The sequence below is a fragment of the Chelmon rostratus genome, chromosome 5 (assembly GCF_017976325.1).
Source record: "Chelmon rostratus isolate fCheRos1 chromosome 5, fCheRos1.pri, whole genome shotgun sequence".
Lineage (NCBI taxonomy): Eukaryota > Metazoa > Chordata > Actinopteri > Chaetodontiformes > Chaetodontidae > Chelmon > Chelmon rostratus.
The window spans coordinates 28,935,388-28,951,340 of record NC_055662.1 but is presented as its reverse complement, the minus strand read 5'-3'; the positions used below and the strand labels follow the sequence as shown (position 1 = coordinate 28,951,340).

At 43.2% G+C, this 15,953-nt stretch overlaps 1 protein-coding gene across 1 annotated transcript; it reads left to right on the top strand.

Moving 5' to 3' along the window:
• The first annotated feature begins 805 nt into the window (after positions 1-805).
• elmod3 (ELMO/CED-12 domain containing 3) lies at positions 806-11,832 on the top strand. The gene is made up of 13 exons (XM_041937998.1): positions 806-853; positions 2,284-3,062; positions 4,130-4,201; positions 4,308-4,382; positions 4,469-4,538; positions 4,878-4,940; positions 5,023-5,111; positions 5,699-5,822; positions 5,931-6,053; positions 6,350-6,480; positions 6,786-6,862; positions 6,973-7,100; positions 7,956-11,832. Exons 2-13 carry the CDS (start codon positions 2,961-2,963, stop codon positions 8,204-8,206), a joined length of 1,305 nt encoding a protein of 434 aa, XP_041793932.1. The 5' UTR covers positions 806-853; positions 2,284-2,960; the 3' UTR covers positions 8,207-11,832.
• The last annotated feature ends 4,121 nt before the right edge of the window (positions 11,833-15,953 follow it).

Below are 15,953 nucleotides of genomic sequence, written 5' to 3'. Positions count from 1 at the left end.
TGACGTGAAGTAGGAAGTGAGCTGACTCTAACCCGTGAACTTTTTTCACTTTTTCCATCGACTTTTTGAGAATTGAAGATAAATGCCCAGTTTATTCTGACTCCAGTTTACCTTGAATAAAACAAACCTCAGTAGAATAGTTACAAGGGCTGTGTAATGCAAAACAAACATTTTTTTCCTTCAAAGAATGTTCCACAGGGGTAATAACTGACATCTGCTCGAAATGCCTCAAAATGTGAACATAAGCAGATGTGCAGAGCAGCAGCCACTCGGAGATCTCGTTCCATTATTTGTGTAATGAAAGAAATTCTGAGGTGGGAAAAGGAAATTTATGCAGTGCAGATAAGTTGTGTAATAAGACCAAGAAGACAAAACAAGCTATCTGCCAGTCGTGCTGAATCCCTCACACTGATGACAGCCATGATTAAAGCTTTTATTTTTCATCTGATGGCCATGTATGTGTCATTGACAGAAACTCCAAACATCAGCTTTTGTTTCTATCAGGGAGAAACGACGGAAATTTCTTATATGGACACCAAATGCTATCTGTTCTTTGTATTGCAGGGTTTTCATAATTATCATATTAATTATTAGACTCAGAAAAAAAATGATTTTTCTGTATTTTGAGCAAAGAGTATCTGTGCTGATGGGAGGTAGAAAAGGAGGTCACAGGCTCCCTGCTCTCTGATAGTGTGTGTGTGTGTGTGTGTGTGTGAGAGAGAGAGAGCAATGACGTAATGAAGCTAGAGTCCGACACAGGAAACCACAATTCCCATGATGCACTTGAAATACCGTGGCCACTGGACGGGGGAAGGGAAGCTGAGATTGGAGGGAGAAACAGTCAGAAACTGAGGTACTTTTGAAATGCTTCATATTGCTTAATATAGTCGGACAGGCCACAGCACGCAGTGTTTATGTTGTTTTTAATAAACCTTGGCGACTAAAGCAGATTATTCGTGTGCTGTTGTCGGATTTGGGCACAGACTCCATCCCCGTTACAGTTCAATAGAGCTACTGCTAGCCCGTTAGTTAGCCTGACAGCTGGCTTTTCTTGTGTTAGCGAGGTCTCGACTGCTTAATTGCACTTGATGTTCATGACATAAATCGTTTAGCTGTTCGCGGTGAATTTGGGCCGGTTTGCATGCAGTGTATTCAGGCGCTGCGTTGTCGGATTGAGGGGAAGCTGTAGCTGCGTCTTTGTGCCTGCGGGGTTGCTAGCTGACATATTGCTAGCTTGTCGGTGGCTACAGATAATGTTGGCTAGCTGCTGCTGTAGCTGTCAGAGCGGCGCTGTGCTACAGTCCGCCACTGTCACCGGACTAACATGCACTCAAACCACACGTTTTGTCTTTCTTTTCATCACTCTGTCTTTATACTTTGATTTTAACATTCAAGTCTAACGGACTTTTAGTTGTTTTTTCTTTTTTTTATCTTCTTTGGATTCAAACAGTGGTGGAGGAAGTATTGAGATCCTTTATTTGAGTAAAAGTACCACTTTGTAAAATTACTTCTTACGATTAAGAGTCATGCATTTAAAATATTACTTAAATATCAATAGTAGAAGTACTGAATGAAGAAAAACTGCCCCTGTGAGTCTTATGCTATTGCATCACTTAATTATTATTAGTGTCTCATTAGCATTTCATTGATGGAGCTAATTTTTGTCATATACTGTTGGATACTTAAACTGCATAAGCTATAGCAGTCAAATGGACTAAAAAGTAAATTTAAGTACAGTACTTGAGTAAATGCACTCATTAACATCTACACCACTAAATTTAGGTTGCTCTGCCAAAGAGTAGCACAGGAAGCAGGGCTGCAACTAATGATTATTTTCATTGTCGATTAATCACTCGATTGTTTTCTCGACTAATTGATTAGTTGTTTGGTCTATAAAATGACAGGAAATGGGGCGAAGTGTTTCCTCACAGCTGAAGATGATGTTCTCAAATTTTGTTTTGTCCACAACCCTCAGATATTCAGTTTACTGTCTTAGAGGAGTAAAGAACAAGAAAATGTTCACACTTCACAAGCTGGAATCATCACTCTAACCGATTAATCTGTTATTAAAGTATTTGCCAATCAACTTAACAGTTGACAACTACTAATTTTATCATTGCAGCTCTAATACAAATACAATAATGTTTTTTTATATGATTAAAACCATATTTTGCTCTGCATTTTTTTATTCTGTCTGCATCATCATGTGAGGAATATTTGATGTGTGTGTTGCTCATTGACAGCTGTTTATTAGCTTTACTTAAATAGTTGTTTTTCTTCTAGCTTTCAGACAGTGTGTACATATGACAGCCCCTCCTCAGGACCAGACAAGAACTCTATCCATGACCCACATCTCACTGGACACCTGCACTTCTTACTCTGGACATGTGCTGCTGTTTCATGTGAGGCTGAAGACATAACACAGCTGTACTACAACTGCGCCGGTACCTGGAGGTGCATGCTGGATTTGTCTTCAGTGCCAAAGTGATGAAGCGTCTCGGACAGGGAGAGCCCAGCCCTGAAAAGCAATGTCATCATCCAGCTTGTGTGCACCTCTGATGGAGCTGAGGAGCGAACCCACTGGCCAAGCAGATCTGTGGAGGAGAGGAAGGAGGCAGGTTTCCAGGAAACTTGTATATTGATGGATAGCCATTTCCTCCTGTCAGCGCTTGTAGACTGATACCTGCACATTCCTCTCAGTGTGCACGCTCAAGGTTAGACTTTGGAGTAGCTAATAAAACCAGGCTGCCATCATCACTATTACACCGACAAAGAGAATATGATGTGCACAACGTGGATTTCTTCTGCCAGTGACAGTTTTGTGAAATCATACTGGTGACTGTGGACACTGAGTGCTCTGTTTATATGAGGAGAAAAGCATAGATACTTGCAGTCACTACAAATGTGCACTACAGAAACCATGGTGGTCCTTGCATCAGCTCCTCAGCCCATCTCAGTCCATGACTTCAGAAGCCTTTAGAGGCCAGGATCAGGAACACGCTCGCCAGCCAACACACTCATATGCAATGGAAGAAGACATTGATGTCACATCCCACACTGAGGTAACATTATTTCACCTTTGGCCTTTAAAGATTTTAAACGTTTAATCTTCTTCCAGTGTTTGGCTTCACAGCAACTTAACACCATTAAAACAGAAAGCTACACCTGCTTTGTTTGGCGACAAAATGGAATTAGGCGATGCCTTTCCGCTGTTGCCGTGTCGATGTTTTCACCCTCTGAGATAAATGTTCCCGTCCTATTCCACACTGTTGTATAATGTTAAACAATTAAGAGCTCATTTGTTTAAGCAGTTCTGTCACATGTGTTTAACGTAACCGAAGGTCGACAGTTCTCCCTCTGCTTTAGCTGTAATCTCTGCTCTGGCTCGCTTGGCATGTTGGCACGGCGGCAGCAGCTGACGGGGCATTTCCCTTATCCCCTGCTTGGTTTTCTAGCCGTAACATTGCTTCTTGCTCCCTGGCCTCTAGCCTTGTGCATTGCTTCTTTTGTAAACAGTTGGATAAGTATGTCCCCTGCTTCGCTGGATGCAACCCAACAGGGCAGGGACAGTTATCCTCAAGGGAAGTGCACCCTTAAATGAGTAAAAGGTGTTTGCAACGTCTGAGACGTGTCTGAGACATTTTATTTGGCTTGTTGAACTTCATACAAGCCCAGTTCCAAAAAGTTGGGCTGCTGTGTAAAACATAGATAAAGCACTGTGATCATTTACTAATCCTTTTTGACGTACACTCAACTGAAAATAATACAAAGGACGATATATTAAATATTTACCTCATCAGCTTCATTGATGGCATCCAGGAAAGGCTCAGTCGTTCACAAGCAGGGATGGAGTGAGGTTCACCACTTTACATGATTATATAAAGGATGTGACTACATGGACTCAGGAATACTTTGTAAAACCGCTGTCAGTAAACACAGTTTGTATGTAAATGATTGCGTTGTAGTTAGTTTTAGATTTCAAGGATGCCAGAACTACCCAAAAAATTCAGAGCATAATAAAGCACGCAGAGATAATGAATTACCTGTCTTAAAAGCAGTGAAAGCTGCATTATTTTTTCGTTGTGTGCATGTCTGAAGCATCTGCTCTGTGTTTCTGCCGTCCTGTTAGGGCCTGAATGGTTTGTCCCGTGAATGTAAACCATTAGAGGAAATCACCAATGGACACTCCAACCATAAGCCTGTGAGTATGGCTAAAAATCACTTCTCATTGAGCCGTTTTAATCTGTTTTTCTTAGCAAGTCTTTGATTTAGAAATCGCCTTTTTTTTTAAACTCGTGTCTTCTCAGGTCATGAACGGACTGATAATGAGTCATAATGTCAAAGACCACACCAACGGCAGCGCACCACTCAGATCCCTGCCGGTAATTACATTTTATTCTTAGTATCTCACTTCAACCAAAAGGCCCTGCTTGAATTTGAGGTAATCCATTATTTGATGATTTTCCAGATTTCAGCACTGAAGCAGAATGGTCTTCTGCAGACCCTGGCAGCTGGAGGGGACCAACCTAACCCTGCGGGTAACGCACTCATACTCTCACATGACCTCTCTGTTGTCTCACAGCCTCTTCCCTCAGGAATTCGTGAGTGTATCCTAGATACCAGGCAGCCGTTGCAGGTAAAACCTCCCTCAGGAGTGCAGATTGCCTGCTTGGAGAAAGCAAAGGGTCTCGCTGGCACTCTGATTGATGCAGGTCTGGTAGACGGGTGGGATTTATTACTGAGAACGAACGCTGTGTCGGCCTTTGCACTATAGCACATTGGCTAAGTAGATGCTCATCCCCCATCAGTGCTTCTGGCAAAGTTTGTTTGGCTTATTCGTTTGTTTCCTAACCTTATCTTGTAAATTGTCTGCACAGAAGAAAATGTGGAGCTGGAAAAGGCCAGACAGGAGTGGGAGGCTCTGGAGAACGTCCAACCAGGTCAGATGCTTCTCACTGTTTCACCTGTTTGCGTCAAGATAACGATGACTTTTTTGTAATTTTTTTTTGTAATATCTGCCAGCTCTCACTGAGGACTCGAACCCGACCCCGATCATCTCCTTCAATGAAGCCCTGCAGTACTTCCAGACCACAGACCTCGGGGACTTGCTGGTAAGGAGTGCTGCCCACCAAAAACTCTCAAAAAATAAAAGCTGATATTTCAATAATGGCCAACCCTCACGTAATAGCAGGGGGAGCTGTTTACTGGAACAGATAGAGGCTCGTCCAAAACAGAGGCTGGAAAACAGATCTAACTACGCTATTATGGCTCATATGGTAAATTCAGCATAGCGTTGTCATCCTATACCTACACTGTGAGTTTGACGATTTCACAGTAAAAGCTCCCCAGGGATGAGAAGGGAACCTTTTATTTTGAAACGGATGGAGGAAGACGAGTTTGGATTAAGAGCAGAATCCAGCAACAGCAAATCATCACAGCAACGAAGCACAATCCAGAAACAGTGAAATATAGGCCTGTCTCAAACAAAGGCCTGTGTCACTCGTCTGTGACGTGAATACAGAATTTAAAGAATGTGAGTGAGAGAGGGACAAACTTCACATCCTTTATCTGTGGTGGCTTCAAACCACGGGTAAATGAAGTTGAATGATTAGTGTCATTGTCATATACATTTTCAAATAATAACGCTTAACTATCATTTTTAAAGTGATATTGTGTCCTGTCCCGCCCCCACCTGTAGAAGAACATCCAGCCAACCATTCGCAGGACAGGTCTGGCAGCGATCACACACTTCCTCTTCGGACCTCCGCGGCTGCACAGGGAACTCCTGGAGGAGAGGGATCTGGTCTTTGCCATCGCACAGTGTGAGTGTGTGTTTGCTGGGTCTGTCAGTGTGATCGTCCCACCCGGTGGAAGTCTCATGAGTGTTTAATAAACCACCGTTTGTGTGTGTGTGTGTGTGCTTTCTATAGGCCATGTGGACAACAGCCAAACAGTCCACATGCGTGTCCTCCAGACCATCTATAAGAGGCTGATTGGCAGCAGGCTGGACTGTCCTCGCTATGGAGCCCACTGGGAAAACATCGGCTTTCAGGGTAGGACGCCTTCACACTCCTTCCCTATAAATACAAAGGTTCAGTTCTAGGGATGTTCTTATTAAAGTCATCTTGCTAGTGAACTACAGCTCCTTAATTTCACGATGTAATTGCTTTTAATTGTTAAAAACTGTAAAAATACATTAGCAAATGTCAATACCAGACATGCCATTTTTACAATATTGAATGTTTCTCTAAATAAATGCATTTATTGATTGAAAGACATGGTTCTGACACCTCTCACAGAGTTCACCCCAACAGGGAATCACTAATATGTGTTGGTTTGGTTTCTGCAGGTACAGACCCAGCCACTGACCTACGTGGCACTGGTTTCCTGGGACTGATGCACACTCTCTACTTTGTGATGGACCCAGAGACTCTACCACTGGCTAGAGACATCTACAAGTTATCGCAACACCCTACACAGGTATCACCAGCTCATAAAAGAGCAAATGTGTTTTATTTTTACGGTTTTCTGTTCATTTTTGACAGCTGATTGAGGAATCAGGTTTCACTAATCCTTCAGAGAGACACTGGAACACCTCCCACGGCAGGCGTGCTGCTTCGTAGCTCACCCTGACCTTTGTCCTCCCTGCAGAGGGAACCAGAGCGAAAGAGAGAATTTCCCCTCAGGGATCAATAAATCTGGCTACAGGACGAGCTTGTTTCAGCTCTCGCAGCCTTCGTGTTCTTTGTGGACCTAAATTTCCTCATGTATTTTCTCTTGTGTAGAACTTTCCATTCAGTGTGATGTCAATCAACATGACCCGCATCGCTCTGCAAGTGCTCAGAGAGGAAGCCTTGTCCAAGTGAGTCGGCGCTCCTCAGTTTTTGCTTTTACTGCTTCCTCTGTAGTATGAATGTGGCTCGGTGTCACAGTGTCTCCCCGCACCAACGCTCCTCTTCCTCCTCCTGCCAGGGAGTGCAACCGTCGTCAGCAAGTGGTTGGTGTGCTGAATGAGTTCTACGTTGCCACGTATCTGCACCTGTACCAACTGTGGAAGACCCAACAGAAGACCATTGCTGACTCTGGCTTTGTACTAAAAGGTAAATAACAGCGCGTATTGTTTCGACTATTACTGAGCACTTTGAAATCAGGCTTGTTGATTTATCTGGACGAGAAGAGAAGAGGTGAAAGTACTGCATGGAGTTTCCTTTTTTTATATGATAATGCGTCAGTAAACTGAACTGATCAAAGTCAGTTTACAGGTCTTGGGGATTACTGCTACATATGTGAAAAAGTTATTTAGAGCCTGTGTGGCGCCAGAGGGAGCTTCCTGGTATCTTATAAATCGACTCAAGGGTCGCATTGCATTGTGGGTAATGTAGACTGTCCATCATAACAATAAATCGTGAAGTCCTCTTTTAACTGCACCTTTTTACCTGCTTTTTATAAACTCTCTTAACCAAGTGTTTGTTTAATCAGGCTGAAATTTCGATCAGCAGATAGATACCAATCTCAAGTATGTCTGTTAAATATGAAGCTACAGCTAGCACCTGGTTAGCTTAGTGCTGCAAAAACTGGAAAGAGTTAGCATGGCTGTGTCCAAAGGTGAAATGAAATCTGCCTAAAAAAGCAACAAAAACATTAACAAAACACACATAACGAAGAAAGTGTAAAACTGACACACAAGGCTAGCTGTTTCCCTCCATCTTCAGTCTTTGTGCTAAGCTAAGATAGCCGTCTGCTGGCTTTGGCTTCATATTGAATGGGCAGATATGTGTACATTCTCATTTAACTCTCAGCAAAAAAAGCAAGTAAGTGCATTTCCCCACATGTCGAACTCTTCCTTTAACTCATGAGTCACGGGTTAATGCGTTGAACTCAACACTCAGACTGCAGAAACACAGATTGTGGTCTCGGCGTGAGTCCCACGGTCTCTGTGTTTTCTAACCCCTCAGAAGTGGAGCTGTTTGCCAAAAAGAACCCCAAGCAGATGCTGCGCCGACTAGAGGTCTTCCTGAAAGAGAGACGGGCAGGTGGAATCCCCCGTGGGACGTCGCCAGACCCTCAGGGCCAACAGCCGTCTCCCAGCCTGGGGGAACGAGGGGCCAGAGCCGGGACGGGCCAGGGGAGCAAGGGAAAGGAGATGCACTTCACAGGAGTGTGTGATCTACCGCCAGACATGGAGGGAGAGGCCAGACTCATCTAAGCTAGACTCTGTGTGTGTGTGTGTGTGTGCGCGTGTGTGTGTGCGCGTGTGTGTGTGCGCGTGTGTGTGTGCGCGTGTGTCACAGTCCTGTTTGTGAGTATATGTTCTGCGGTATGTGTGTGTGGCTTACTCTCAGAGAGCTAGAACCCCACCAGACCCTGATCTAGGACCTGCTATCTGAACCCATTCAAACACTTCCACTCCTTCCACTGATGCTGGGGTGCTGCACTTTGATCAGATTAGGCTTGGGGGTCTTTCAGAATTATGTGATTTTTTTTTTTTAATAAATGATTAATTTATTTTTTTTAAACGGAGAACATAGAACAGTCAAAAATGAAGAGCTGATGCAGGTCAGAAACACAAGATGTCACAAAAACAACAAGAAAGTGAATGTTTGCACTTTTCTGTGGATTTCGTAGCCAAATCAATAGCTGCCAAATTCTTGTGGTTGAACTCTACCTGCCTGGAGGTCCAGAAGCTACACACTCGTGTTCCCTCAGCCAGGGTGTGTTAGCAGTGCGGAGGGGGGAGCAAGGCGTGGGGTGGCTTCTGAAAAGGCTTGGCGTTCTCTCTCGCTCCAGGATACAGCTTCATCACACGAGCTAAGGGCAGCATTGTCAGTTTATCGTTAAACGCTCTGTTAACTTCATTTTGATCAGAGGGAAATGAATCGGTTTCGAGCTCTTCTGCAGAGCGAACAGAAGCAGGTTTTCTCTCAGCGTGAGTGGAGAGCGGCGGGTGGAAAACCCGGAGAGGCTGCAGAAACTGTCAGCAGAGGCTGCGCTCAAACAGTAGACTTTGAATGCAGCTCGCTCTGACGGTCTGATCGCTCTCTGTTGGAGCGTGGATGAATTATGCGTCATGTGAAAGATGTGAAAGGATGGATGCTAAGTCCGGATGTGTGGACGTTTAGCCAGTTGTTGGTGTACTCATGGTGTCAGGGGTCTGATAGACTAGGTCCAGAGCTCCCACTCGCGGGGGAATATATTCTATAATAATATAAAAACGAACTATTTCAGTCCTTTTTGAAAGGACAGCTGTCATAACTTTACAGTTATGTGTAAAAGCACTTCAGATCCTTGTTTTTTAAACTGATGGCTGAGTGACCATGAGAAGGGTTTCTCACGTTGTTAAAACTTTCTGACTTCTCAACTTTTCACGGTTAAAGCCAAGAGAGTCGTATGTTTGGCCTGGTCCCGGCTGAAGTCGAAGGTCTGGTCTGAGCTTTCTCTACATTCCGTTATAAAGCATGTGATTGTAATTTTTTTTGACCAGTTCAGAATTTATTCCTGTGTGTGTGTGTGTGTGAGTGTGTGTGTGTGTGTGAAATGAAATGAATGAGCTGATATTGATGAAGGGTGCCTCTCCTAGGAGATGTATGGTACAGTATGCAATCCCAGCTCTTTACTCAATGATAATCAAAACGATAGTGCTGTGTGACGATAGAAATCGTTCCTAACTTCAGGGTTTGTGCGCTTGTGCGAGCGTGTGTGTTGGTATGGACGTGTGTGTATGTGTGTGTGCGTCGTATGACAGGAACTGACTACAGATGGGGTGCTTTCCTCTGCACACAATAAGCCAGCTTTACTAAGTACTTGATCCATCAAGCTGCAAAGACGGTACTTTTGTCATTTTAAAAATGGTACATAACATTTCCGAGGACGAGATTTATTCTGAAGGAACGCGCTCTTTGGTTTGCTTTTTTAAAAAACCACACGTCGGTTCTGGACACAGCTGGTTTCAGCGGCTCTGTGGCCTGGAATGGGTAGAGCTCCTCAGCAAAGCTGGTTCCTGCTTTGTGCTAATGTGAAACAGTCTCCCATCGTTGTAGTCTCGATCTGTAGCATGTTCAGGTAGCACTAGTACTGTAGCATCCTATAGCCTCCTCCTCTTCGTAAAGCTTGTTGATGTCATGTCTCGGTTACGGTCCGTAGTGTCAATGAGTGCGCAAACTGTTACTACTATAGCACATTTATTTTGTATTTGCATTAAGTCTCCTTCAGTAGACACACATTTAGGTGGCGCAGCGTATGTTTCGGAGAGATGTGGGATAGACTTGACATGTTATTGAGCTCGACCTTGTCTTCTAAGAAGGTAACAGTAAAAACGGTGCCTACATCCAGCGGAGCCACGTGGGGCAGAGTGCTGGTTGGTCCTCTCCTCGCGTCCTTCTTTATGTTTTCTTTCATTTGAGCCACCGTGCCACAGTAGACTTCCTCCATTCATGTAACAGCAGACAGAGTTGACGCGACCCCTACGACCTGCAGGCCTCACAGATAAACGTATAGAAATACACAGGCATTTGCTTTGCCATCTCCGTTCCCCACCACATGAGTTCAAAGACGAGCTGACGTAGTTTAGCCAGTTGTTTGCGCGCGTTTTGATTGAGCGGGAAAATTTGCACTGTTGTAGATATTTGATAGTGTGTGTGACGTATGCAAGAGGAAACAGGCCATCTTCAATAGCCATAATGTTCATTATCGCCCACCTCACGAAACAGGCTTCGCCGAGTCCGATTCCCTTCCTCGCTCCAAAAATCGCACCACGGATACGATCTCGCATTTAGTTTTATTAAATTTTAAACTGAGGAGCAGTACAGTGTATGTAAATCAGGAAGTTTGTATATAGAGAATTAATGATTGTAACTGTATGATTGTCTGTAGGGCATTATACTGAAACACATTGCTTACCTCAAGACTTGAGACAAATCTCTCCTTTCTCTCTCCTGATGTTTGTTTGGCCTCTCAGTCAGACTATCTTTTTATGTTTCCTTGTACCTAGGCCTTCTCTCATACCAATTGGACATGTTATATAATGTATATTCAACACCTAAAGCACTACGTAATGGCAAACTAACACAACAGCTGGTCAATGTTATGTGTATTCTATTTAAAGACACATTTATAGACACTATATAGGCCCACACACGCTCTGATGCACATCTGCAGATTAAAAACTCCTTTTTTGAAACGATCTATAATTGGCTGATGTTTACCATGTTTGAAATAAGCTGGTTTTCTTGTGGCTTCAGTGATAGTACAGTATACTTTTGCTGTGTTTAAGTGTTTGATGTCAGGAAAACACTCAGAAACAATCCAGTCTTTACAGCTACAGTCACAAACCAACACTTCAGTATATGATTGTAAAGATATAGGCTTGATTAGCAGTCATAATACGGTGTATGCTTTGACCTTGGTATATATTCAGTATCCAAACAAGGCCTGATTTATCCTCTCATATTACCAAAAGTTATATTTTCAGGAGTCGTAATAGATCATATTCTTATGCGTTGATCATCGTTTGGAATCTCCTCAGTTGTGAAACCAGAACCAAGAGAAAAAAAAACAAAAAACGGGTTCTTGCAGGATGTCGGATGCTCTGAGAGGTGTGGTGTGAAGTTCTGCTTCCTACAGCAGCAGCTCGGCAAATACAATCACTTCTCTCGAGGTCCTGCGCTTTATATGAAGGTGTTTTACTGTCGCCGTCGTTGTCATGTCCCTCAGAGCATTTTATGACTGTACCTTGATTGTAGAAGCCCTATTTTATACTGAGAGTTATTTCAGAATACAGTATGTGCTGTTGTACATTAAATGTATTGTATGGAGAAAGCTAAATAAATGCTGTTTAAAAACGGATGGATTTTCTCTGTGGAATCACTGATCACATATATACACTTTCACTACATACACACACTCACACACACACATTGTGCCACTGGATGTCAATCAAACTGCGACTCGATAAGCAAAATGATTTTCCAAAGATTTTATTCTTTTTTTTGTTTGTGTTTTCCACCATCTTCATGGTCCATCTACATGTTGATTTCTTTTCAATAAATTATTAATTGATGTCTTTTAAAAGCACATTCAGACCGAGAGAAAATCAGCAAATGACATTTGAGAAATGGAAACCAGCAGATATTTACCATTTCTGCTTAATTAATCAACTAAAATTGTTGCAGATGTATTTTCTTTCATTATCGATTAATCGATCCCCCCCCCCCCCCCTGCAGCTCTTCCCTTTGTGCAGTGCACTGTGGACTAACAGTGCACACCAGCAGCACACTCTGAAATGAAGGGTTTAGTTTGCATACTGAAATTCATGAGTAGTAAAAAATTGCATAGAATTACTGTGTAGTTTGGACTCGGGACAGCTTCGAGCTTTAATGCACCTTCATCTTCTCTGTAGCTTTTCTGTAAGTCAGCCACTAGAGGGCGCACTTTAACAGATCTGCAATTAAAAGGTTCAAAGCTGTGAAAGAACACAATGTAGTCCACAGGTGCTGCATTATTTACAGGCTGTTCTATGTGTTGTAGTCTGCAAAATACCCTCATGTATACAAATAATCCGCAAACTGTTCAGTAGCAGAAGCCAGAAGTTGGATTTACACATTACACACACTTCCAACTATGTGTCAGGGCCTTCTCCTTCACATCAGGGTCAGTGAACTCCTGTGACATTTGAACCCAATCCTTATTTACACTCCTTGTGGTTGTTTTGTTTTCAGTGAACCTCATAAGTTCCTCTGGTGCTTCATCATTAGGGTGGAGCGCCAGTATTGGCAGACTGTGTCGACACTCTTGAAAGTCTCAGCCGCAGTCGGAGGCCTTTCAGCCTGCGCTCCATCTCTCATCAGGGAAACTAATTACTGACACGTCACCGAAGTCCTATTAAAACATCAATTTTAGTGAAACTGCAGTACAACGTTGGGATATTTGCATGTGATCAGAGAGAAGATTTCGGCGCTGGGTCAATAAAGTTGGGCTCCCTCCAAAGGAATCTTGGTGCTGCGTGCTTTGACATCTGTGCTTAATCAGCGTCATGGCTCCCGTCCCACGGTGCCAGATGACTGGGCTGTGGTGGACCTGCTGAATCACAGCTCACACAAGATGGAAAAATGTTCCAGCCAACCTTTTATCACTAATCTGAGCTGAAATCACGGCTCCGCGAGCCATTTTTCATATCTGCTAACAGTTTGCCGCGCTGTCTGTGTTTGTATGAGCGTTCTTTGGTGTGCACGTGGTTTCAGTGGAGAGCAAAGGACAAATACAAGACGCAGCTTCAGCTATATCACTCAGAAGCCCATTTAAGGGTTAATAATGTAATATACAGACACCCGTTCTGTGTCAGACATCCAGCTGGAGCCTTTAGGTGTCCACATGCCCGCTGAGAGTGAAGAGAAGAGAGCAGGATGGAGTTTTATGAATCTGTTTCCATTTGTACCTAGTGAGCCTGCTGGAATACAGCATTTTTCTCTCACTCTCTCTCGCCTTCCCTCCCCCAACCCCCTCTCCCTCTCTCTCTCTCTCTGATGTCATTGTTTCCTGCCCAGTAGATGCTGACGCTCAGCTCAAGGCTGTGTGCACAGACCCTAAACGTAATGTATACTGCTCTGCTGGCTTTGAACTACGGGAATATGCAGATGTGAATAAAAGTGATGTCGGATCCATTTAAACCACGGTGTGCGCAGGGTGTTGCTGTCTGTGTCTGTGTTGCAGTCAGATTATGTGTGTGTGTCATATGTAAATTCATTTAAGGCCTGAAGATCTTTGTGATGATGGTCTGTGGCGTCTTCTCCGAGTTTTCTTCTTGGAAGAAAGTGAGCACCACTGCTGTCTGAACAGTAATCACCATGTGAGTGACACCAAAGGTCACTATTCATTTCATTGTATTTCGGCGTCGCCTTCACAGTCCTATTCATGTGTACAATGGTGGAAGAAGAGCTTCAGTGACAGCGTCAAGCTGTAAAAACACAATATTACATGTAAAATTCATCCATTTAAGTACATAAATGGATTTTTATCAGCAAGAATCAGAAGCAAAAGTAGTCACATGAGAGCAGAAAGGCTCCTGTCAGTATTGTTTTAGCAGTTGTGGCATGTGAGTACATTTACTCAAGTACTGTACTTCTACTCCAGTATAAGTCTACTGCGCTGGATTACTCTACTGATCTACGGTTCGTTATGCTACAAATTAAGACTTAACGTTCAGAAAATATGATCAAATGTGATGCATCGTTGCAGTTAAATCACCTTCCAGTATTTCAAGTATCTATCTAGTTTCCTGCCTTCATTTTAAAGTGCATTTAAGTAATAAAACTTGTAATGGAGTATTTCTACACTGTGGTATTGTTACTTTTCATTAAGTAAAGGGTCAATATAGGATTTCCTCCATCACTGAGTATTAAAATTATTATTAATGAGTAATTAAAGCAAGACAAAATCAGAAATAGCACATTCTCCTCTTACAAACGAGAAGTTAAAGTCACGAGCAGTGAAATGCACCACTGCTCAGGTGTTTTACTCTCTGGTGTGACCTGCAGCTTGTGTTTACATAGATGTGGCTGCATCGTTTGTGCCGTCCATGAAACGTTAGGATGACTTTAAAATGCTGCTAGCATGATGAAAACACCAGAACCAGAAGTTCAGCTGTGCATAGCGGCAAAATTCCTGAGTGCACCTTATCGAACAAGACTGTTTATTTCATGTGACTTAAACGTTTCATTTGTAAACGGAAAATTGTGCTATTTATTAGTTATTATTATTATAAGCTACAGTTTAAGTTACATAGCCCTGCTTTATGTAGCTGGTTGAAGTGGAGCTAATATTTGCTGCCTAATACCTCGTTAGTAGTTTAATCTCTGTCAGTGTGTCGTATTTCTAACCTGAACGAACTGAAGAAGAGTAGCTGGAAATGTGGTGAAGCAGAGGTATAAATGACATAGAATGGAAGTAAAGCTTTGCAGTATTTGAGGAGATGCACAGTTGCATTGCTCCCCTGCTTACATGAGATATAAAGACTCCAGTGCCTCCTTCCTCCATCAGTGGAAAAGGGATTTTTCTCCCCAGGAAGTAGCTTTCCTCTAATCCATGTCTTATGAGTGAGTAATTGAAGTGATTCACATCTTGTTTTTAATACTTTCATTTGGCTTGTATCACTGAAGGCACTGCCTGTGCACATTTCTGTCTGTATTGTGAAATATCTCGAAAAGCATTTTCCAGCGAGCCCCCCTGTGTGCGTCTGTGTCTTTGCCAGATGAAGAGGCCTCTGCTTGACCTTACTGTAGTCTGAATTATCTGCCGCGTTCCTCACAGTTTTAGTCACGTCCTCGATAGGCTGCGATTGCATGCTGCAGTACAGTTTTCTGAAAATCAGATCCTCCGCACCTCCCGTTCAATGTGAATCAGCTTTATTGTCCTCTCAATCTGAGGGTGTATGAACTGAGTTATTTTAGCAGGTGCGTGCGCTCGCATGCACGTAGGTTTATGTGCGTCTGCGTGTGTCTGTCATGTCTGAAAATGTGCTCGGTTTAAAAGCCGCTCAGAGGAAATCACTCCTATGACTGTCTGAGCAGAGTTAATAGGGCATACTAGCGGCCTGTGCAGTGTCTTGAATGGACTGTTTATTCTAACGTCAGGCGTTTCTGGACGGCTAACCTCCTCTCATGGGGGAGTGAAGGTGGCGATGGAGTTTTTTGGAAAACTGGAGCAAAGACTGAGCTGAGGTCATTGCATTCTGCAGGAGTGTCTGCATTTTTTTAAACTAATTTCTATTACAATCTTTGTTTTACAGTTAGATTTGGACATCACCCTCAAAATGTCCTGTCTCACACCTTCATCTGGAGTTTCATATCCTGACAGAGAGTAAACAGCTCTGGATGGCCGTGGAGGACGAGCGGATGTGCTGTGACTGGTGGAAAAATACACTGCATGTCCAGCACTTGAAGGCCCTGATGGGCTCTCCAAAC